At 41.3% G+C, this 26,238-nt stretch overlaps 1 protein-coding gene across 1 annotated transcript; it reads right to left on the reverse strand.

Moving 5' to 3' along the window:
* Positions 1–266: 266 nt before the first annotated feature.
* On the reverse strand, positions 267–25,875 carry LOC124273369. The gene is made up of 11 exons (XM_046708608.1): positions 25,758–25,875; positions 25,194–25,332; positions 24,185–24,271; positions 22,760–22,866; positions 21,983–22,117; positions 20,608–20,761; positions 13,458–13,574; positions 13,001–13,112; positions 3,908–3,993; positions 967–1,047; positions 267–594 (listed from the first exon to the last, which is right to left on the reverse strand). The coding sequence occupies exons 6-11, from the start codon at positions 20,615–20,617 to the stop codon at positions 431–433; spliced, it is 570 nt and encodes a 189-aa protein (XP_046564564.1). The 5' UTR covers positions 20,618–20,761; positions 21,983–22,117; positions 22,760–22,866; positions 24,185–24,271; positions 25,194–25,332; positions 25,758–25,875; the 3' UTR covers positions 267–430.
* Between the last annotated feature and the right edge of the window lie 363 nt (positions 25,876–26,238).

The raw sequence follows: 26,238 nt of genomic DNA on the forward strand, positions 1-26,238 counted from the left end.
TGTATGTGTTTTAAAAAAAAAAAAAAAATCTTTGAAAATGACTAAAGACGACATTGAAGTTAATGTTTTGCAATGGTGAAGCCCCCTGAACACCCCCCTTTGAAAATTTCTGGATCCACCTATGGATGACACTTGTGTGACCATTTCGTATTTAGTTTGAACCCTTGGCATCATGTATGAATAAGTGAAAACATTAGAATAAATTATGTCCTTATGATTACGTCATCTGAAAGGGGTTGGGTCATGGGGGAGTCACTTTAACAAGCAATTGTAGTTCCAAATTGCATTTTTATGCACTTTAATATTTACGTTTAATTCTAGAGGACTTCTGCCTATCTCAAACACACAAAAAATTACTTGCATATTACTTGCAAAACTTGTATTCTCTTTCACCGACGTGTATTGACAACAACTTCCATATGTGTAATTACTACTGTACTTCCTCGTCTTCAGCAGCACCTTGTGGCGCCATCTGGTTGCGGTCTCCATATTGTACACTCTTGTTACCAACAAAGTTGTGGAAGTTGTAGTTGTTGATGATTACTTGGGAGGGAGGTTTCTCCTCTTTCTCTGATGTCTCTGTTGAGGATGTACCTGAAATAGTTTCTCAGTGATGAATTCAATTGAAATAAAAGTTCAGAGGCAATTGAAAGTAGGCTGTCGAACATACAACCATTTGCACAATAATTTCTGTCATAAATTACAAAATGTTGCCAAAAACATCTCTTGCAAGGTCTTTCTATGTTTTATGATATTATATATCCGCAAAGTGTCGGTTGTGTTTGTGTTAATTTTCTTATTTCCAAAACATATTCATGAGCGAATGATCTCTGGGCATAATGCAGTTCTCCAGAACAGACAGAAACATCTGCGACAAATGACCTAGGCTCAGCCCTGATGGAACAGATAAGATAAAACATGTGTAACATGTGTATCATTCCTGCAATGGAAAGGTAATCAAGTCACCTGTGCTGTCCTCTTCTGAAGTCAACCGATGACTCTCTCCATGAACTGGGATTTCTCGTACATGACGCCTCCTTCTCCATTCTGAAACGCCAGAAGACACTTGTTGAGACACAAGTGAGTGAGGAAAATTAGTAACTTAAGACACAGACAGAGACAGAGTATCTTCCTATATTCCACTTCAAGTGGCACTCACTTACTAAGTGGTAATCACTCACTCACTTTTTGTTAACCTACATCACTACTTAAATTGCACCCGTGAAGGTCTGGGTTAGAACTGATCTTCAGTAACCCATGCTTGTCGTAAAAGGCGACTAACGGGATCGGGTGGTCAGGCTCACTGACTTGGTTAACACATGTCATCATATCCCAAATGTGTAGAACAATGCTCATGCTGTTGATCACTGGATTGTCTGGTCCAGATTCGATTATTTGCAGATTGTTGCCTGTCAAAAACCAGTTCTATGCCATTCCTGTGAATGTTGACTATAACAGCTAAGCAAAGATGGCAAAGTTTTTAAGTAAGTCTGAGGATGGGCAGTGTACCAATGTAGTAGCACCATGTTTACATTCGAATCAAAATCTTGCCTTCAGTTCACAGATGTTGGAAAATGTTTGTGAAACCTAGATAAGCAGTAGGCCAGGGCACCCATTCCTGACCATGATCAGAATGGGCACGGTTGTGTAACGGTGTTGTGCAACATCATACATGACAGGCGAACTCATTTGGTTAATGTGATTGGACATCTGACAGGCCAACCATGTTTCATTTGCCAGAAATTTTGAACAGCAAGCCAACACATCACATTATGCCTAGGTCATTATCAAGTACCTCTATAAGACTGACTTACACCGCTTTCAGCAATATTCCAGGAACATCACGGCGGGGGACACCAGAAATAGGCTTCACACATTGTGCCCATGTGGGGGTTCGAACCCGGGTCTTCGGCGTGACGAGCCAACAGTTTAACCACTAGGCTACCCCACCGCCCCATCTCTATAAGAAGGCGCACAGACGTGACTACAACAGCACATCTGTGATTGTCTAGGGAAGAGAGAGTACTCCAGAGACCCAGCACCTGCCAACATGGGAAGCTTGTCAGGCAGACAGCCAGACAATACCAAAGGCAACAATATGAAAGTTAATCAACACTATGCCATAAAGGTCTCATGACTGATGCCCCCAACAAGGAAACACCAGATAATGATCTAGATGCCCAAACAAATTTTAAAATTCTTCAGCTTCCTAACACCTTCACTATCATTTCATCAAGTTCCCTTATTTTTTGCTGGGAGTATACTATTTCATTTTGATGAAATATTGTTTCACATCTACCAGTCTACCATAAATGATGAACTCTCACTAGAGACCCATCCATCTGTGAATATTTGTTTCTTTGTTTGTTGTTGAATGCCTCACTTTATTACTGCAACGGCAGTGTGATATTTTTATGGCAATATTACACTTATGTAATACCGCTAGACGTATGACATCATAATTGTTTACAGATATGCATCACAATGCTAATACTAGCTATACCACAGCCCCCCACTAATTGACTAGATTTGGCTAATTACCCTGGAATATTTTCTTTATTCGTATAATACAGAAAAACTATTGAATCTTTTTCAGTTATTTCTTCTGATATGTTTAGACAACATATTAAAGTAAATAATATCAAAAAATGGTGTTTGTTGCTTGTTCAGTTAATTAGTGACAGCGAGGTGAGTGTCAGCTTTGGCAATCTGTCAAAGGTCCTGTCCAATGGACCATTTGATTGCAGTGCCCAGTTCATCGGGGTATTTTCAAAGCACCGTGGTGCTGCTGTTTTGAGTTTAAATGTCATAAAAATTGGTGGACAATAAGATCAGAAGATGGTCTTTCATGTGGTATATTTTATATTTCGACGAATGAAGCAGAACGGTGTGGAATTGGCATTTGAAAAACTCCCCCATTTTCAAGTACTCGCCATTTGCATGGTAAGTCCGTTTTCAATCTGTAACAACGCGTAGCATAAAGAGCAACATTTCCCCTTTATTTTGATGTATATATCAACAATATTAAAATTGGGTAAAACAGTGTGAGATTGCGTAATATGAAATAGTGCCGTTCAAATTGTGCCATTTTCATCGCCCTTAGCCCGACCCGCTAACAGCAGTGCTCAGCAGTCCGTAGATCACTAACGGTTTCGGCTACTGTCTTACAATCACAATGTCAAACAGTTAATGCATAGTGAATTATCAGAATAGTGACTTATGAAAGCTAAAATCGCCATCAGTTGAAATTAATCTTTATGAAAATAATTTACACGTAATATTTCATTCCGAGAAACAGTTCCTATGCAGTATTGTAGTATAATACCTCTGACACAATGGCATTAGGCCTTGCTTGACTCGCGGAAAGCTCAGAGTCATCACACTGCAAGCAGTTTCTATCAATTTATGTTGGAGAGTAATAAATAGAATAATAAACAGAATACTAAACTCGCTTCCGTGAAATACCATTTTTATTAAACCCATGAGAGATTTAGTATCAAACTCGCTTTCGCTCGTTTGATACCAAATCATCAACTCAGCTGTATGATGGGGTCTGTAACTAACTAGATCTGGACCAGACAATCCAGTGACTGACATCTTGAGCATCGATCAACGCAATGGCATATGATTACATGTGTAAACCAAGTCAGCGAGCCTGACCACACAATCGCGTTAGTTGCCTCTTACCTCTGTAAATATAATGGGTCTTAACACAATCCAATATGAAATACATCATCTTTGAGTCAGCTTAACAACACAAATATTATATGACTTGGTCGTTGTAACAAAAGTTCATTCATATCATTTCCTGTAACATGCAGATATAAACATAATTTGAGATTGTATCATTACAACATTTCTACACATTATCATTATGCTAAAAGGTATCAAGTAACATCTGACTCACTGACAACTTTATACAAGACAGCAATGATCAGCGCCACCACCACCAGCACCACCACCACAATGATCACCCATACGTATTCGGCGAGACTGAAACATCCAAATAAGTTTGAATCGTTATGATTCCATCATTACAAACAAACAAAATCAATTTATTGATTGAGCTGAAGTCTGCTTTTTGTATTCTGCATTTCTGTTTATATTGTTTATACTGTTTATAATGTTTATAATGTTTATATTGTTTATACTGTTTATACCGTTTATAATGTTTATACTGTTATACCATTTATATTGTTTATACCAATTTTATCATGTTTATACTGTTATACCATTTATATTGTTTATACTGTTTATACTGCTTATATTGTTTATACTGTTTATGTTTATACTGTTTATATTGTTTATACTGTTTATTTTTTTATAATGTTTATACTGTTTATATTGTTTATATTGTTTACACTGTTTTTGTTTATACTGTTTATATTGTTTATACTGTTTATAATGTTTATATTGTTTATAATGTTTATATTGCTTATACTGTTTATATTGTTTATAATGTTAATAATGTTAATATTGTTTATAATGTTTATATTGTTTATAATGTTTATACTGTTTATATTGTTTATAATGTTAATACTGTTTATAATGTTTATATTGTTTATAAACAATATAAAAAGTATAAACAATATAAAAAGTATAAACAATATAAACAGTATGTTTATATTGTTTATAATGTTTATACTGTTTATACCGTTTATAATGTTTATACTGTTATACCATTATGAAATTTTTAGAGTAAAATTAATATTTTTATACTTATCCTGACTCATGCTTATTTGCTTGTCTTCTTCTTCTGGCGAACCTAGTGGAACACGTATATCTCCCAATTGAAGTTCCCTTCAATAAAAGAAATCACTCAATAGTACTCACCACGAGTTACCTCCCTTTCCCCAAGCTCGGGAACGAGGGCGCCACCCAAGCCCATGTGCTCCACTCTCTCCTTTTTTGTTTTGAGCCCAACACTTTATTTTTCTCGAGAAATCCAAAGTGCTAAGTGGGGAGGACGGGGAGGCTTACCTCATGAGTCAGGATAAGTATAAAATATTAATTTTACTCTAAAAATTTCATATTTTTCTTATCCTGACTCATGCTTATTTGCTTGTAGAATCCCTCTGATGGATAGGTGGTGGGATTATATATACTTTGGATTTTACTAATTAGTGATTTGAACTGAGATAATTGTAATAACCCTATGGGAACTTCATGAAGGCACTGAACTGAATTCCTGCTGTATATTAACAGCTGCCTCTAAAGAAGGTTATTACAATTTACTGAATATAATAAAAGTATATAGAACATTAATTAAAGCTAAAACTATTAATGTGAAGTATAAACTGTAGATAGTTTATAAGTATACTTTTATAAGAACCAAAGTAATAAGCTTACAATATGAATATATATAAGCTATAACATAATTGTGCTTAAGGTATAAAGATAACTTAAGCTGTATAATAGTAACCAACTACTGAGAGTTTGTTAACTATACATGTTATGAAATGAACACATGACTGAGCTTAAAGATAGAACTTAAGCTGAACATATATATAATAGTAGAACTCGTAAGAGTTGTAGGTATATGTGTATAATGATATAAAATCATAGTACTGAGCTTAAGATAAAATTTTAACTTAAGCAAATATATATAGATAGCACGTAGCTATTAGTACTGTTATCAGATAAGTATAAAATCATCAAGATAGACTTATCTTCTCCGTGGAACTGTCAACTGTTGAGCGAGGATCATGGGACCCGAAATGGTGGATACCTGAGAGGCGTCCTTGGTGGTGATATCTCTCAGATAATGGTTGGCAAACACCATATCGGATCTCAAAAACATCCCTCCATAATGGTATTTAATGAACAATTTCCATGTAAAGCTAAAGTAGAAGCTAGTGCTCTAATTTCGTGGGGATTAGCAGCACTTGGAGGGTCCAGTCCAGCTGCCTTGTAGGCTCTTAGTATGACAGTTCGGATCCAGATAGAAATAGTAGTGCGCGACACTTCTGTCTGTGAAGCGGTAGATATAGGGATAAACAATCTTTTGAATTTCCCTCTACTTTGCTTGGATCTTTGGAGATCGTGCATGTACTGGGCAAAGTGATAAGTCCATCGTATCATGTGGTCCAAGTATGGATGAGAGAGCTGGGACATGGAACAACCTGTCTGGTTGACCTGGTAGTTGATTTTTAGCAATAAAATCCCATCGAAGTCCCAGATGAGCGATGTTATGAATATCATCAAACCGTGTTCTCTCGTAATCCAAAGCGTGAATTTCAGACATCCTGGCTGCAGTGGCTAACGCTAGCAGGAATAAGGTTTTGTGGGTCAATGATTCAAATGACGCAGATAACAATGGCTCGTAAGCCTCACTTGTGAGGTGTTGAAGTACAACATTCAGATCCCAGGCTGGCGCTTGAAACTTCCGTCTCTGGTCTTCCAATCGAAAGGCACGTAATAAGGCGAGTAACTCTGGTGTTTTTGTCAACTTGACGCCCGTCCTCATAGTAATGACTGAACTTATGGCTGCAAGATAAGTGGATAGTGTAGATCCTTTCAGATTCTTAGTTTGGCGTAGGAAACACAAGAATTCTGCCACTTGAGGATGTGTAGCAAATCTGGCTGAAAATCCTTTCTTAACAGCATAATTGACAAAACTGCGCCACTTGTCATCGTACAAGTTACGAGTAGAGTTACGTAGTGCAAGCGTGACCGCCTTCGCCGCTCTGGTGGAATAACCTCTCTTATTCAAACATGCTTTGATACAGTCCACACGTGAAGTTGGTATGCTTCTGGTGTTTTGTGCACTTGTTTGGTGTGCGGATGTATCAGTAGATTGGAGCGCAGTGGGAGCTGAAGTAGTGGTTTTCCGATTCCTAGTATGAGGTCTGGAAACCACGTTCTCGCTGGCCAGTAAGGTGAGACCAAAATCAGATCGAGGCTCTTCGTTTGACTGATTTTTAGCAAGACTTGTGGGATCAACGCAGGAGGCGGGAAAGCGTACGCGTTTAGTCCCTCCCACAATATGCTTAGTGCGTCCGTTGCCCAAGCTAGTGGATCTGGCACTGGCGATACGAAAGTTGTCAGTTGATTGTTGAATTGGGTGGCAAATAGGTCTATGAGAGGAGATCCTATTTCCATGATTATCTGATTGAATATCTCTGTGTGGAGCATCCATTCTGTCGGCGACGGCTGGTGCGGCCGAGAGAGAGCGTCTGCTAACACATTTTTAATTTTTTTTGCTCCTGGAATGTGGCAGGCTTTGATATGAATGTTTAGACTGTCGACTAATTCGAACAGTCTGAAACATCGGGTGAGTAGATTCAGTGATCTTGTTGACCCTTGTTTGTTCACATAAAACACCACTGTTGAGTTGTCTGTGTGAATCATTAACTGGGCGTTCTGTAACAGGTTGCTCCAGTGACTTATGGCGTTTATGACTGCTTGCATCTCTAGCAGATTTTACCCGTGAAGATCCGGGGTAGAATAGGTCTTCAGCAACCCATGTGCTTGCCATAACAAGGCGACTATCTTGTCGTAAGAGGCGACTAACGGGATCGGGTGGTCAGTTTCGCTGACTTGGTTGACAATTGTCATCGGTTCCCAATTGCGCAGATCGATGCTCATGCTGTTGATCACTGGATTGTCTGGTCCAGACTCGATTATTTACAGACCGCCGCCATATAGCTGGAATATTGCTGAGTGCGGCGTAAAACTAAACTCACTCACTCACTCACTCTAGCAGATTTATGTGACATAAGCTCTCTTGAATGCTCCATAGGCCTGACGCTGTCCTGCCAGTAAGGTGGGCTCCCCAACCTATTAGTGACGCGTCCACGTAGAGGTGTATATCCGATTCCGGCTCTACTAAGGAGACGCCTACGCAGACATTCAATCTCTTGGTCCACCAGAGTAGATGTGGTTTGACATAATCTGGTAGACTGAATGGTAGAGGGTCCTCGAGATGAGCAATGATGAGGACTTGTAATGGACGCAATTGAAGCCTGCCTCTGAGTGTCAAGTCTTGAGCTGATGTGAGTAGTCCCAGTAGACTCTGCCACTGTCGTAGTGGTAACGGAGAGAGTAGGGCTTGGGGAATCAGTTGTTGTATTTTGATCCATCTGTCCTCCGGGACTACCAAACGATTCTGGGCTGTAAGGAATCGTATACCTAGAAACTGCAGATCTTGCGTGGGCTCTAGGTCCGACTTGAGTAGATTTACTAACCAGCCTAACTGTGTTAGTAGCTTGATTGTAAATTCCAGCTGTAGTCTGAGACGCTGTGGATCTGGATCCACCTGTATACCGTCGTCTAGGTAAAATGCACTCCGCAGGCCTTGACGATGTAGGTATGAGACAATAGGCTTGGTTACTCTTGTGAATACCCAAGGGGCCGAAGTGATTCCGAAGGGAAGTACTTTCCATTGGTAGTGTATGCCGTCTAGCATAAACCTCAGATAGTTCCTTGACCTGGGATGAATCGGAATGTGTAGGTATACATCCTGCAGATCTATACTTACCATGTAATCTAGTGGACGAATTAGCTGACGGAGTTGAGGTAAATGTATCATGCGAAACGTTGGTGGTTTGCATAGAAAATCTCTGTTGAAGGTGCTCATGTTGTAAATGAGGCGATACTTCTCTTTGGAATTCTTTTTCGGCACTAGGAAAACTGGGGAGTAGAAGCCTGGTGTGATGTTTCGCTGCTCGAGAACTTCTAAGGCCTGTTTGTTTAGTAGAGACTGAACTGTTTCTCTTAACATCGGTAGTAGTGCCAGCTGAACGTTGAACCCTGGTGGGTCGACTGTTAATGGTGGCTTGGCCTTGAGTTGTAGACGATATCCGTACTGAAGGATGTTGGATACATACGGATCTTGAAGTATTCCCCAGTTTTCCCAGTGTAGTTGTAGACGTCCACCCACTTGAGAAGGTTGTACTGGGACGACTGGGGGTGGAAGACTGCAGTCGTTCCGAACCTGACTTTCATCGTTTTAAATCCACGGGCACCTCTGGATGATCTGCCTCTAGCTGATCCTCCTCTGAACTTGTTGTATGGGCGTAAAAAGAATTCTTGGGATTATTAACGGCCGCTAATTTCTTATCCCGGCCCTCTGAAGCCCTGAAAACTTAGACTTACCCGAGTACCTCTGTGCTGATTGTTTAAAGCATGCTACTAACGTATCCATAGATTTAATCATGAGAACTTCTCTAGAATCTTTAGATACTTCCTTGGAAACCTTGTTAATGTTGCCACCAAACAGTAACGGTGAAGACCATGGAGCTGTGTACAGAGGCTCTGTGAATTGTTTATTCCAAGAGCAGGAGGCTAGTAATCCTTGCCGACGTGTCATGGTAGTGATTTCAGTAAGAGCTGAAATATGGTCTGTAAGGAATTGTTGATCTTTTTTCTGCATAAGTAGTGCTGAGTAAATCATCCTACTCTCCTCATCCGTAGAGTTCTTGAACTTGGTGATGAGAGTTTCATTAATAGTCCTAGACCTATTAAGTCCGAAAAACATCCTCCTGGAAATGGTATCTAACTGGGCCATCTTGCGATCATCAATCCTATAAGTTCTGGACTTGGAATCACTGATAAGTTGAAAGTTCTCATCAATCTCCTGAGTCTTGAAAAAGGGCTCCATATTATGTCCATAAAAACTCTTGGCATTGAAGAATGGTAAATGGGTAGGTAGGTTTTTAGTAGATTTGGCGTAAGTAGTATCCAGATTAGCAGGAACAGCTGCGATAGGATCCATAGGAGGCACGGTGATATGATCTACATCATCATCTTTCATGAGGTAAGTTTGGGCTGTATCCTCGTTCTTAGAGGGAGAGGCCAGTTGTAATTCGTTTACCATCCAATATCTTATCTCAGCTTCTGAGAAAACAATACCATCATCCTCCTCTGATGGATGGTTGTATGTCGGAGTCCTAGATCTGTAAGAAGATCTAATTGAGGACTGAGGAGAACGGACTGAAGAGTGGCTAGTGTATGTAGACCTTGGAGAAGACATCCTTCGCGGAGACTGTGATCTACGTGAACGGTGATGGCTTCGCGGACGTTGTGGACTTCTCGAACGTTGAGGGCTACGCGAACGTCTTCTAGGCGATGTAGAACCACTCAGCCTTCGCGTCCTTCGCGAATGTATGGATTCAGTGTCCGATCCGACATATGAGCGCTTGCTTCGCGAACGCCCCTCGTGCATTACAAGGTGCGTGCTCAGCGAAGCGCTCCTTCTCCGTGAAGCCTGGGATACCTTATGCAAAGAGCTCACTCCGGGCAGGGTTGCCCTTCGCGGAGGCGCGTCTATGGGCTCAGAGGCCCTACGCGAAGCCAAGGCGGGCTCTGAGGCCCTGTATGACTTGATATGGGGTGGGCTCTGAGGCCCGTGGCTCTGAGGCCTCTGTAAACCGTAGCGGTCTTCCATCACCCTCATTATCTGGTTGATCAAGTCGTCTGACGCGGTCTGCGTTGAAGAGGGATGTCTCTCTGCAGAGGTGACGGGACCCTCAGATAAAATTTCTGGTGATAGAGTTGGCATCTCCTGTTGTGTGTTCATCTGCGCTGAGGTGACAGTCGCAGAAACGGGCCGTTTCTTGTGGCGAACTTCTGGAATGATAATAGGCATATCATCATCATATAATGCTAATTCTGTAACTGGTAAAATATCAGAGGCAAAATTATTAGATTTTGTTGACTTCCCTTTAGATGAAGGTGTAGATCTTGGTGTACGCAAAGTACGAGATGAAATGGATGGTTTCCTCGACTTGGACTGAGAAGACGGCAGCTCTTGAGATGCAGGTCGCTTCTTGGACATAGCGGACTGCGTCCCACGCTTATCCGCCGAGGGAAACTCAGGCATGCCACCAGCCGGTGGCGTGTCCTCAGTCAACAGTTGACATGAAACATTAATATGCGATCTATTAGCCATGTTTTGTTTATGTGATTTATCTGCCTTCCGTCTGTAAACGGAACATAAATATTTGTCAAAGGCAGAGATAGGTAAATTGATACAAAATTTACAACAAGAATCAAATGAACATGGAGTAATGCAACTAGGGCATTTTAAATGTGGATCGGTATCAGAATAACGTAGTTTACATTCTGTGCAAATTTTCATTAATGTAGCCTACTGAACAAACACGACGGAGCGTGAATAAAACAGCAGAAACACAATTAATAATCGATGCAAATTGAATAATTATACTAGTACTACCTCTATACTAACGTATAAGAGGAACTTAACTAAATATAATTAAGGATATAGTGTGTTGGGAGACACAGGTGCTCTCACGTCCAGCTCACTGGGCGAAGAAGGAGAGAGTGAAGCACATGGGCTTGGGTGGCGCCCTCGTTCCCGCGCTTGGGGAAAGGGAGGTAACTCGTGGTGAGTACTAATGAGTGATTTCTTTTATTGAAGGGAACTTCAATTGGGAGATATACGTGTTCCACTAGGTTCGCCAGAAGAAGAAGACAAGCAAATAAGCATGAGTCAGGATAAGAAAAAATTATAATATTTATATTGTTTATACCACTTATACCGTTTATATTTTTTATACCGTTTATAATGTTTATACTGCTTATATTGTTTATATTGTGAATTTGTTATATTGTTTATACTGTTTATAATGTTTATACTGTTTATATTGTTTAAACTGTTTATATTGTTTATATTGTTTATATTGTTTATACTGTTTATAATGTTTATAATGTTTATACTGTTTATACCATATATATTGTTTATACTGTTATACCATTGATATTGTTTATACCATTTATACTGTTTACATTGTTTATACCATTTATAATGTTTATACTGCTTATATTGTTTATATTGTTTATACTGTTTATATTGTTTATACTGTTTATATTGTTTATAATGTTTATATTTTTTATACTGTTTATATTCTTTATGCTGTTTATACTGTTTATAATGTAATATTGTTTATACTGTATATATTGCTTATACTGTTTATATTGTTGATGTTTATATTGTTTATGTTTATACTGTTTATATCGCTTATATTGTTTATATTGCTTATACTGTTTATATTGTTTATATTGTTTATATTGTTAAATGACATGAAATAACTCTCAGCCCTTTTTAGATTTTTAACAGAAAATAACATCTTCCTCACTCACATTCACTGTAGTAATACAAACTTACTGGACACATCATGTATTCATAAATTATTAAACTGGTGAGTTTGGTTATGCCGCTTTTAGCAATTTTGCAGCAACATCACGGCAGGGTTCGCCTTCACACATTGTTACATGTACCCATGTGGGGAACTGAACCCGGGTCTTCGGCGTGGTGAGCAAACGCTTTAACCACTAGGCTACCCCACCATGAGGAAAGAAGAATGTCAAATTTAGGTCAGCGAGGATGGACATGAAAGTTTGTTCTTTTACGTCACTCTCAGCAATATTCCAGCTATGTGGTGCCTACATGTTTCAGGTTTATCACAAGGAGAGTGAGTTTAGTTTTATGCTGCACTCAGCAATATTCCAGCTATATCGTGGCGGTCTGTAAATAATCGAGTCTGGACCATACAATCCAGTGATCAACAGCATGAGCATCAATTTACACAATTGGGATATGAATTGTTTTATGATGATATGTGTCAACCAAGTCAGCGAGCCCGACTACCCGATCCCATTACTCGCCTCTTACGACAAGCATGGGTTACTGAAGATCAATTCTAACCCAGATCTTCATGGGTCGGCTTGATGTAGCCACAGTAAAAACATCTCTATGCTGCTCCCTATATACGACTATGACGCTCTCACTACCCACAGCTACAAGCTGGCCTATGGTGTTTTCCTACTACAATACTTCAATGGAAAGTAGATATAAGGTCAAACACCGTCAAAGTCAAAGTTGAAGGAACCTACAAATGTACTTTGAGTTTCGACATGCTGGGCCCCGAGGTTTTACTTCAAGACAACCATAACCTCGACAAATCAAATTTCGGCATCAGTGTTTGACTGTATGTCTAAACAGTAAGGGAGACATCAGCAATAATACTTGAGGACTTACTTGGAAGTTCCAGTCGTTGGTGCAGTAGTTGGTGGAGTTGAACTGGCTTCGTTTGCTCCAGTGGATCTGTTTGATGTCTGAATCGGTGACTGTGTTACCTGAGATTGAGTATCTGGAACACAGGCACCTCGTCAATCATCCACCAGTACAATATGGAAGTCACAGAAATGTGTCAAAGAATGAAGAAACTGGCTATTTACAAACGACATTCCTTACTGGAAACAATTCAAGTCACCTCCATACAAATCCTTAACACAGCAGCCACATAACAAGAATTTAGAATTATATTCATCTAGTATGTGAACTTTGGTAGAATTGGGCAAAAGTACGTCATCCTTCATTACTCTACATATCCCTTTCAACATGACGCATTAGGCATCAGTATTAGGAAATTCACATTTTGTTTTAATTAACTAAAACGATGAGAAGAATGAGAAAGATTTGCTGTATAGCTGACCCTGACGAAGATGAGCACTGGTTGTCGGCGCTGCAGCATGCGACATCGTGTCTGACCCCGGCCAAACACAGCGTCCATTCTCATTTCTCACTCGACCCTTTTTACAAACACAGCTTCCTATTCAGAGAAGAAAATACAGTTATGTGCCAAGGCGATGTTTTCAAAGGATGAAGATCTATAGCTGTCTCCCTTGGGGAGGAGACTGTTGGGAAGTTGTTATGGTGTGGCAAAATGGACTGAACTAAAGTTATCTCAAATTATAAAACAATCAATGAGTAATTTTCTGAATAAAATTAATATTTTATACTTATCCTGACTCATGCTTATTGCTTGTCTCCCTTTCCTTCCGAATGCTAGTGGAACACTTGAATCCCCTTTTGAAGGTCCCTTAAAAAAAGTGGACGTAAAATCACTTACCAGGAGTCACCTCCCTTCCCATGTTTCAGCAGGAACGGCACCACCCGTCTCCCATGCTCTTCACTCTCTCCGTTTTTATAGCCCGACACAGTGGTTTACTGGGAAATCCAGAGTGCCTTGAGGGGAGGTTGGGAGGGCTTACCTCATGAGTCAGGATAAGTATAAAAATGAAATTTTTAGAGTAAAATTAATATTTTTATACTTATCCTGACTCATGCTTATTGCTTGTAGAATCCGACGGTATAGGTGGTGGGTCAAGCCACCTCTGGATTCCTTAGTGATGAATTTACGTCCTATATACCCCCATGGGAACTTTAAATGGCACTGCTGCTGTTGATCCATATGTCGAAATAATTTGGTAATTTGGGGGGACCACAATATATCAAACTCTTCTGTAATCGTACATTTGGATTTAAATAACTCCAACTCTTGATGGAGTAGTGACCCAATCCGTGTACAAGTAATTCCTTACAAGTACAGGGGCCAATATTCATGCTAGTCTGTTCTAGACGTGTACATGGACTATAAGCTCTATTCTTTGGAGAATGAGCTTTGCATGACATGCGGTAAAAGGGCGAGATACATCTCAGCGCCTTTGAGGGACCGTCAGTTGTTGAGCTACAACCAGAGGTCCAAACTGTTGGATACCGGAGACGTCCTCGGTAGCAAAGTCTCTGAGGTAGTGTTTAGCAAATACTGTCTCCGATTTCCAAAAACACCCTTCCATGATCGTGGATATTGAGCAGTTTCCATGTAGAGCGAGTGTAGATGCCAGTGCTCTAACTTCGTGCGGATTGGAGGCTCGAGGAGGCTCAAGTCCTGCTGCCTTGTAGGCTCAGTGGTATGATTGCTCTCATCCAAACTGATATCGTAGTACGTGAGATCTCTGTGGATGTCTCCGACGATATGGGGATGAAAAGGCGTTTGAATTTTCGTCTCCTGGTTTTAGACTTCTGTAGATATATTTTCAGCGCTCTGACTGGACATAAGGATAAATCTTGTATATCCTGTGGACCAAGGATTGTAGATAATGCTGGGATGTGGAATTGTCTGTCCGGTTGACCTGGCAGTTGATTCTTAGCTATGAAATCCCACCTCAATCCTAGATGAACCGTGTTGTGACGTGTGTCAAAACGTATCCGTTCGAAGTCCAGTGCAATTATTTCTGACATACGTGCCGCTGTAGCCAAGGCGATCAGAAATAGCGTTTTCTGTGTAAGAAATTCGTAAGAAGTTCTTTCTAGTGGTCCATACACATCACTGGTGAGATGTCGTAATACCACATTGAGATCCCAAGCCGGCGCTTTAAATTTCATTTGTTGGTCCTCCAGTTTAAAAATGCGTAGCAAGGTTCGGAACTCTGGCACTTTCGTCAGTTTCACGCCTGTCTTCATAGTGATAACTGAGCTGAGAACGGGAAGCCACATTCTTGCTGGCCAGTAAAGCTCGACCAAAATCAGTTGTAGATTGTTTGTCTGCCTGTTTTTCTGTAATACCTGTGGTATTAACGCTGGCGGAGGGAACGCGTACACGTTTAGTCCTTCCCATGGGATGCTTAGAGCGTCTGTCGCCCATGCTTGCGGATCGGGAATAGGAGAGACGAATGTTGCCAGTTGATTGTTGAATCTTGTGGCCAAAAGGTCTACGAGTGGAGATCCTATCGTCTGTATGATGCATCTGAATGCTTGTGGATGTAACATCCATTCTGTTGGGGATGGTTGATGTGGTCGAGATAGCGCAGCTGCTATTACATTCCTGGCTCCCGGAATGTGACATGCTTTCACATAAATGTTGAGATTGTCTATTATGTTGAATAGTTGAAAGCAGAGGTCTAGAAGATTCCAAGATCTTGTTGATCCTTGTTTGTTTATGTAGAACGCCACTGTTGAGTTGTCCGTATGGATCATCAATTTTGTGTTCCTTAGTATGTTGGACCAATGTAGTAGGGCATTTACTACTGCTTTCATCTCGAGCATGTTGATATGCAGATTCATTTCTTGTTTCGACCATTTCCCGGCAACCACTTCGTTGTCGAGGCGTGCTCCCCATCCGTGCAGTGATGCGTCTGCGTAGAGATGGACGTTGCACTCGGCTCTATTAAGTAATTTCCGCCGCAAACATTCGACTTCTGAGTCCACCATAGTAGATATGGTTTTAGCCTGTCTGGTATTTCGAAGGGATCCAGACTGTGTAAGTGGGCGTTCACAAATCTCTGTAGTGGATGCAGTTGTAGTCTCCCTCTGTGCGTCATGTCTTGAGCTGACGTGAGGAGACCTAATAGGCTCTGCCATTCTCGTAGTGGTAACGGAGAGAGTAGAACTCTAGAGATCATTTGTTGAATCTTGATCCAACGATCCTCTGGAATGAGAATGCAATTCTTCGTTGTTATAAGCCGTATTCCTAGGAATTGCAAGTCCTGAGTAGGCTTTAGTTCCGACTTGAGGAGATTTACTTGCCATCCTAGTTGATTGAGAAGTCTGATGGTGAAGTTCAGTTGCAGTCTGAGTTGACTGGGATCTTGCTGAGCTCGAATCCCGTCGTCTAGGTAGAACGCACTGCGTAGACCTCGACGATGTAGATATATATTGATGGGCTTTGTCACTCGAGTAAACAACCAGGGGGCCGACGATATTCCAAATGGCAGGACCTTCCATTGGAAATGACGTCCGTTGAACAGGAATTGTAGATCTTTCCTTGATTCCGGATGGATCGGGATGTGTAAGTATGCATCCTGTAAATCTATGCTGGCGAGATAGTCTAGCGGACGTATGAGCTGTCGTAGCTGTGGAAGATGTATCATCCTGAACTTTGCGGGTGGTAGGAGGTAGCGGACGTATGAGCTGTCGTAGCTGTGGAAGATGTATCATCCTGAACTTTGCGGGTGGTAGGAGGTAATCTTTGTTGAATTTCCTCATGTTGTAAATGGTACCAGAAAAATTGGGGAGTAGAAACCTGGTGTGACGCAGATGTTTTATCTCTTCTGTTGCCTCTTTCTCTAGTAGAGATGTAATGGCTTCTAGTAGATTTCCCTTCTGGTCTGCAGCGTAGTTGTGAACCATTGGGTTGATTGTTACTGGTGGTACTGCTTGTAGCTGTATCCTGTAACCTGTACGTAGAATCTGAGATACGAAGTCGTCTTGAAGAATTCCACAATTCTTCCAGTAGAGTTGCAGACGTCCACCCACTTGTGAGGGTTGTACTGGAACGGCTGGGGGTGGAAGACTCCAGTCGTTCCGAACCTGTATTTCATCGTCTGGAACTTCTGGCGTCTTGAAAGGGCCGACCTCGTCCGTGATTTACCTCTTGGAGCTGCGGATGGGCTTACGGCGAAAAGAATCCTTATTTCCTTTAGCGTTGCCTGATTTCTTATCCCTTGCTCTCTGGATGCCTGCAAACTTGATTTGCCGGAATAACGTTGAGAGGTCTGACGTATTACACTGGCCAGTGTATTGATAGACTTGATCATCATTACTTCTCGGGAATCTTTAGCGACTTCCTTGGCGACTTCATCAATTTCTCCTGCAAAAATGGATGGTGCTGACCAAGGGGCTCTGTAGAGTGTCTTGGTAAACTTCTCGCTCCAAGTACATGAAGTTAACAGTCCTTGCCTTCTTGATAACGTTAGGCCTGCAGAAATGGATGATAGGTGTTCAGACATGAACTGATGATCCTTTTTCTGTGTAAGTAGAGCTGAATAAACCATTCTATCTTCCTCTGAAGTTGAATTCTTAAACTTTGAGATGAGAGTCTCGTTGATAGCTCTTGACCTGGCTAGGCCGAAGAAGGTTCGTCTGGTTACTGTGTCTAACTGTGCCAGCTTCTTATCTTCTATGTTGTAAGCTTTAGTCCGAGTGTCGTTGATGATCTTATAATTCTCGTCTATCTCTGGAGCCTTCATGAAGGGTTCCATGTGGTGTAGAGAGAACTTCTTAGCGTTGAACGACGGAATACTCTGAGTCTGGTATTTAGTTGCCTTCTTGAAGGCTGTGCTGGGGTTGTCTGGAACGTCTAAGACTGGGTCCATAGGTGGCATCGTGAGTGAGTCTATGTCATAATTCACCATCAAGTATGATAGTGCTTCGTTGGTCTCTTTAGAGGGGGATGCGAGTTCCAAACCGTTGGCCATCCATGACTTGATTTCCGAGTCGGAGAATATAATTCTGCTGTCATCTTCCTGCTCTGAAGATGGATGTCTTCTATTGTCGACTGAACGAGGAGATCTGTAAGGTGATCTTTGAGATGATCTGTGTGGTGACCTGCGTGGCGAACTGTAGGGCGACCTGCGTGGTGACCTTTGAGGTGACCATACGTTCGTGAATGTGTTCGTGACATCCTTCGTGGGGACCTGCGTGGAGATAGAGATGACCGTGCGTGCCTTCGCGCGAACCTGCGTGTTGGTGAACGGCTTTGTCGAGGGTTGGAGTCTTGTGACGAATCTCTATGCCTTCGTGTGGACGTTGATTCTCTTCTTCTTGGTGACGAACCGTTGCGTGCAGGTTCGTGACGAACGTCCTTATCTGACGTGGATGATGATCTGCGTGGGTTCGGCGAACGTCTGGTCCTTCCGTTGAACGTAGTTGGTGCGGAGTCCACGTTGGTATGGCTGCCAGGTATTCATGCGGACGCTGTAGTCGAGCTGGAATCTTCCTGTATGTTCTGCAGGACGTTGCTTCCAACGGTCTGGGTGTGCTGCTCAGTTGACCTTCACTCGGGTTCGTCGCAGACGTCGTCTTCGTCGCAGCTCTCTTTTGCGTGCGAACCGTTGTTCCATCAGGTCCAACATCTGCTGCATAAAGGTGCCCGGGTTAAAGGTCTGCGTTGTGTGTTGTACTGACGACACATCTGAGACGGATGAGGATTCTTCCGAAGGCCGTAGAACCTTCGTGCCGAACGTCTGCGTTGATAGGTTGTCCTGCGTGGTCACTGTAGAAGACGTCTTCGTCTTCTTCTTAGATGTGATCTCAGGGATGAGGATGGGCGGCTCATCATAGACATCTACTTCTTCCAGAGGGACGATCTCAGCTGAAAAGGACCTCGTTTTCTGCGTTGCCCTGTGTGGAGACTTCACCGAAGTCTTCGCTGTAGCTGCCTTCTTCCTCTGGGAAGATGATGCCCTTGCCTTCTTAGACTGCGAAGAGGGTGTCTCAGATGTAGATGACCTCTTCCTCGAGCCAGCATAGTCTATGGCGGCAACCTCCTCCGTAGACGACCCCGGTAGACCACTGGAATGGTGTATCTGCGCAGACACCAACTGACGGTCCTCTGCAAGCTTAGCCGCTTTAGACATGTCGTGTAATTCTCGTCTGGACCTGTCCCTTGCACGTCTAGACAGATAATATTAATATTTATAAAAAGCAATATCAGACAAATGAAGACACAACTGACAACGAGTGTCAGATAAACATATAGGCTTGCAATTAGGACATAGGTTATGCGGATCAACAGCAGACAAACGATACCTACATGTACTAGAGATCATTTGTTGCATCTAGTACAAACGATACCTACAATTAGAACAAGATTTCATCAATTGTAAACAATGTGAATAATCACGTAAAAACGTGACAAAAACGGAGAAATTTGAGAATTAATTCCGAACAATATTGTAGGTAAATGTTAACTAAAGCCTTATACAGCTAATTTAGAGTGAGTGAGTGAGTTTAGTTTTACGCCGCACTCAGCAATATTCCAGCTATATGGCGGCGGTCTGTAAATAATCGAGTCTGGACCAGACAATCCAGTGATCAACAGCATGAGCATTGATCTGCACAATTGGGAACCGATGACATGTGTCAACCAAGTCAGCGAAACTGACCACCCGATCCCGTTAGTCGCCTCTTACGACAAGATAGTCGCCTTTTTATGGCAAGCACATGGGTTGCTGAAGACCTATTCTACCCCGGATCTTCAAGGGTCAGCTAATTTAGAAGAAAGGCCAAAATAATAAAAGGATATAAAGCCGTATAGGGGACCAGGTGCTCTCACAACCGCCCACTCGGGCGAATCAGGAGAGAGTGAAGAGCATGGGAGACGGGTGGCGCCGTTCCCGCCAAAACCGGGCAAGGGAGGTGACTCCTGGTAAGTGATTTTACGTCCACATTTTTTAAGGGAGCTTCAAAAGGGGATTCAAGTGTTCCACTAGCATTCGGAAGGAAAGGGAGACAAGCAATAAGCATGAGTCAGGATAAGGAAAAATAAACATTCTTTACTTCTGCAGAAATCAAGATTACATATCTACTGTTCCTGCTAGGTACTGAAACTGCACAGCCCTTTCAGCTCACGTGTAATGGGGCTGTTTCATTAAGTATAGGACACAAAGACAGGGACTTTCATGGATCAGCCAGTCCAAGAGTATGTTAGCGTATTGTGACAGCAGATGTCTTTTAAAGTTTGTTTCAAAATATCATGAGTCTTTAAAACCCTGTCTCTCCTGCTATTTGGATACACTTGCTAACATTGCCATATACAGGGTTTAGACAGTTGTGAGTGAGTGTTATGCCGCTTTTGTACATGTTAGTGTAAGTCAATCATAGTTAAATCAAAGCAAAACTTTCAAATTCTGCAATGAGCACATCTGCTTGTATGCATCTCCCACTGATGAATCATTTCATACACTTGTCAAATGCTTCATAACAAATCAGATATAATTTATACAACCTGAATTCAATCAAAATCAATCAGAGACGAAACATTTGGCAAACAAAGTAGAACCTACTCATATTCCCAGACTTACCATTCAGCATAAGATCCTCCCAATCTATCACACATCCTGAATCCGCAGTCTTCTCTTAAGCTGCTGCGCTGGTAGTAATTCTTTGAGGTGTCACACTCGCAGACCGGTGGGTTTCCTGGACCAGGCTCCCCTCGATGCACCTGCCTCTGATTGTCTGCAAGAAAAGATCACATCTTATACTTAGAACAACTGAGAAGACAAACTTGGTGAGAAAAAACTTCAACAAGCTTCGGAAACATTTGCACAACGAAGTTTGGGAGATAAGTTTAATTACAGCAGTCAATCTTACGAGAGTTGCTGATCATTTTGATGCATCTAGTACAGGGGTGGAAATAACACATTGCCCGATGTCCGAGTCCAGTGTTTTTGTCTGTCGGGCAAGCAAATTTGTATATCACACTGTACCGGTGTCCAGTTGACTTTCCAATGTTATTTATTTTAAAAATTCAACAAGAAAATGGCCGGTATAGTGGAAAAATCATCAGGGAAAGTGATTTTACATGTGCCACTGTTCTGGAGTACACTAGCAATTTTAAAGTTATTTGCACGCCTGTAGTACTATCACAATGGATTTGAACATTTCTTGATGTATCTTGTACTATCATTATGGATTTGAACATTTTCGTGATCTGTACATGCTATCTTTCAGCACTTTTGTACCAAAGGTCACATATAATCAAATAATTGTCAGTCTAAGTAAACTTAAGACTCAGTGTTATTCGTTACACTGCCATACTGGGTCTGACATAACCTAGTAGAAGGTCGCGTCAGCTAACCTTTAGGACTGACCAATCAGAACACAGCTTACCAAATCGTGAAAGTTAAAATTCGCACATACCGTTTGAACCTTTACCTCAAAAACTCGAACGATTCCGAATGGTATTTTCTGCACGATCGCTTCTGAGTGATACACGCAATGAGTAAACAGTCGCTGAAAATAGCGTTTTTGTCAATATTCAAGGATGTCATCTTGCGAAAATATAAGCAAACAGTAACCATGTTATTAGAAACCCATAAGCGTATATACTGCAGGTCAAATATCTGTGTTTCATGCGGATTTTCGTTTGTTGATAGATCAGTGTCAGTGACTAGGGAAGAAAAAATCCCAAAACCTTTTTGTAAGTCCCGCTGAACCCTAACAAGTAGTCGTTATCTGATTGGTTAAATCTGTTCGACCGTCTCGCATTTGATTAGACGGTCATAGGTCGTTCAAAGGTTAGCTGACGCGACCTTCTGCTAGGTTTTGTTCAACTCAGTATAGCATTGTAACGAATAAAACTGAGCCTAAGTTTACTTAGACTGAAATAATTGTCTCAATCAAACACTATTTTCAACAACTGCAACAGGGGTATAGACAGTTAGCAATGACTTATACCTGGAGCACAATGGACTGGAAAACATGACAGGCGCTGGTCCGATGTTATGTTGTCCACCGGCTGGTACTTATCTGGGGGACACAGACGACAGGTGTCCAGGGAGCCGTCAGTCGTACAGGCCACTGTCTCATAGCCTTGTCAATAGAATGTGATAGTGACATTAAAAATTGCATGATGACACGAGAACAGTAGAGCATTTAAAATATCTCTATATTTTTTCCCTTATTTCCATAGAAATAATGAAAAGAATAAGTGAACAATTATGAGATATCTCAAAGTATGCTGTTTAATGACAACAATATTTTAGCTATAATTTGACAATGGACCTGTCTATCCTGTGATTGTCTATCCTGGGATTTGATGAAGTGGATCAACTACGTCTGGCAGTCTGGCCGTCTAATCCAATTAACTGATTTTTATGACAAGCATGGTTTGCTGAAGACCAGTTTTAATCCACATCTTCAACCCACCATGTGAACATGTACGGCTGACAATCTTTCCACAAGGGAAGTGAACACTTTCTTCTGTGAGTGGTAAGTTTTCAAACTCTTTCACTGTTGCATATTTCTTGATTTCTGAGCATTTATTTTCCAAAACCTTTTGGGCAGACAGGCACACACACACGCACGCACACAGAGGAATACAAACACACACTAACACACAGGTACACACAAACATGCATGCACCAGCACAATCATATCACACTCACACATGCACACTCTCACACATTCCTATTACAAATCATGTGTTTACATATCTCTGTAAGTAACACCTACCTTTACGACAAGTGGCAATGAAGCAGGTGGTGACCCGGGCCATGTTGGTTATATTGTATAGTTTCTGTTGGAGCACCCATGGCCACAGGTGTCATTCCCATCACCAGCTAAAGAGAAGAAGCCATGTGTATAACACAAAGATGTTCCCAGCAACAAATAGCCAGACAACAAACACCACCACCATACTCATTGACAAGATTAAGCACACCCTAACATAGTTAAATGAAGGCCTAATTTTTAAAAATTAAAGTTGGCGAGTTTATGGATGACACCTTCCTCATTACTGCATACAGTGACAGCAGTTCAATGTAGATGCTCAAGTGCATGCTCAGCGGCACAACGTGTTATCAATCTCAACTCGCTGGGGTGTATACAACTCCTTCTGCCACTAGGCGCACACCGAGTTATTGTGAAGTAGCCATTCACAGCTGGGTGGACTGGGACACATAGTCACAGTACTTTGTCAAGCTCAGTGCACGTTGCTGTACCCGCAACTAAGTGTTTGCACATATTCATGTGGCCACCATCTGGTCATATACCAACGGATCCGTGGGTTCTTTTAAGCGCACAGGGTTGTGTACTGTACACTAGGGGTTGTGACAACACTGAAAGAGTCTGCACACAAAGTTGACTCCAAGGTTTTTTACACCCGGTCACAGGTGGGCTTGATCCTGGCACCTCAACCTCGCTGGATCACTAGCCTGGCACCTCAACCTCGCTGGATCACTAGCCTGGCACCATAGCCAGCTCGGCCACCATGCACCGCTTACACCATTATCAAACTAAAAGGGATGTGTTTAACAAGAAGTAAAGTGGCATACTAGAATGTTTATCAAACAATTACAATATTATTTTCCTTGTTGCTTAAAGCTGCGTTCAGCAAAAGTTTAAATTTTGCAACAAGGAACATGTGATGAGTTCTTACTAGAAACGACACATTTCTTAATTCAAAGGTCGTAAAAGGGCTTTTTCCAGTTTTATCAGTTTTATCCAGTTTATTGATCCTGTGATTTCTAAGTGAGTGAGTATGGTTGTATGCGGCTTTTATCGATATTCCAGTAATATCATGGCAGGGGGACACCTGAAATGGGCTTCACCCTCTTATTCACAGTCGACCCGGGTCTTCAGCATGACGAGCAAGCGCTTTAACCGTAGGCTAACCCACTGTCGGAGTGTCCCTGTGATTTCTGAGGAGGTAATGTATATACTAGCCAAGGTTGAATTGCAATGATCAAGGTCAATGTTTTAACAAAAGTAAACCCCTCTGCTGGCAACATGAACTGAGTGGTACTTCATTTTGAACGAAACTGGTTCAGTAACGTCCATTAACAGGACTGTCAAATGGTTACCATGTCTGCAACGAATTAAGGTGTCATCTTGCTGAGAACAAACAGGTCACAATATATAAACATAAACATGACTTACCAGACATGCCAGGAAATATAACAGGAGTTTCCATGGCAGGTAAAGGATGTGTCGACAACGGCATCCGTCTCACGTCATGGATCTGACCTGAACATATCAGAGAGTTGGATTACTAAGTATTACTTCATGATAATTACATGAGTGAGTGAGTATTATTTTAAGCCACTTTTAGCAATTTTCCAGCAATATCACAGCAGGGACATCAGAAATGGACTTCACACATTGTACCCATGTGGGGAATCGAACCCGGGTCTTTGGCATGACGAGTGAATGCTTTAACCACTAGGCTACCCCACCGCCCCTTTTTTTCAAGAGGAGCAACCTTCCAGGGATACAACAGCTTAAACAAATCCACTGAGATGAATACAGGTGTATACAACAAATATTTTCCATGAATACCATAACAGGTCATTAGTTGATGATTCATTCATTCATCAAATCAAGTAAAAAAATATCAAAGTGAATTATTTGACATGTTTTGACCATGTTCACAATGTTTAATTTGTCAAGACAATGACACATGAGCATATTACTGTCAAAAGTTATTTATAACTTGTCAGAGGGGTACACAAAGTATGTGATCTACACTACCAGTTGTCTGACTTCCATATTGTGGAAGCCGCAGTGGCGGAGATCACTGACTTTGTGCACTGGCGATTAGGTGACTCACTCTGAAAGGATGGGTTCAAATCTGGAATAGGATTCAACCCCAAAGCATCCAGAATTTGTACTTTACTAAGGAAATGTCATCCACAAACACAAAATAACAAGAACCACAATTATGACTGAATACACAAGCACACCCTCAACATCAATGCTTCACAGGATGGTAATGCTTCTGATTAAAGAATTATGTCCTCCCTTCAAGAATCATCATAACATTTCAAATATTGCCCCGAGGTTATTTTGACTGATCACAAGCTGTTCTCACAAACTGGTCTAATGGCTTCGTCCTTATTTCCCCCTGACAGACCAAAATGTTTCAAAGGATTTACAAAACCTATCTTACCTGAAATCAGATCTAAACTTGCAGGCAGAAGCCCATCAGCTGTATGTGCTGAAGCCAGGCCTGCACTGGTCTTTTGTCTACATGTCTGATGATTTAAAGGTATTGCCGTGGCAACTTTCAGAGGATTTTCCATGCAAGTCTGAAACAGGGAACACATTAAACCCATAGTCTGAAAATTACAGGTTTTTTATACATAGGTACAGGTAAGAAACATCCTTTTTCCATGTGTACAATTTTTGACATTATCAACATCATTAAGTAGGGATACTTTTTTAGTTTCTTCAATTTCAAAAGAAAATCCAGCTAAAAGCAAATTTGTGACCCAAGGGTAATTTTTGTACTGTTATAATCTACATCTTAGAAGAAAATGCCTCACTAACTTAACTAAAAACATTAAAATCTGCGTTTCCATAACTGTTAGGTATGTAACCATGGTAACAAGATGACATTTTCACAGTGACCCTTAGTCCAGATAAGTCCCACTTATCTTAGAATACTTTTCAGAATTGTTTCATTATGACATAAATTTGTGCATATTGGGCACAGGGACCATCAAATGCATACCTGAAACTTGATATCTTGGGTTTGTCCTGATTTTGTCCTGAGTTTGTTTCTTGGTTTGTCAGCACCAAACCCAAAATGTCTCAGATCAGCTGCAGGTTTTCTTCCCACATGTTTTTGAATTAGACTTCACAAGGGCTGTAACGAATACACTATGAGGCAAATACACTATATATAACGTTTGTTTGCAGCTTAGAGACGCACTCAGCAATATCCAGCTATATGTCAGCGGTTTGTAAATAATTAAGTTTGGACCAAACAACCCAGTGATCAACAGCATGAGCATCGATCTACACAATTAGGATACAATGACATGTGTCAACTAAGTCAGCGAGCCTGACCACCCGATCCCGTAAGTTGCCTCTTACAACAAGCATGGGTTGCTGAAGTCAATTCTGTTCAATTCTATTACCCGGATCTTCACAGGTTATATGTATCATAAAAAAGACAGCAATGAATATTAATATTAGAGTTATTAGATGAT

Source organism: Haliotis rubra, unplaced genomic scaffold (genome assembly GCF_003918875.1).
Source record: "Haliotis rubra isolate DU_JTF1 unplaced genomic scaffold, ASM391887v1 Scf18, whole genome shotgun sequence".
In the NCBI taxonomy this organism is placed as follows: Eukaryota; Metazoa; Mollusca; class Gastropoda; order Lepetellida; family Haliotidae; genus Haliotis; species Haliotis rubra.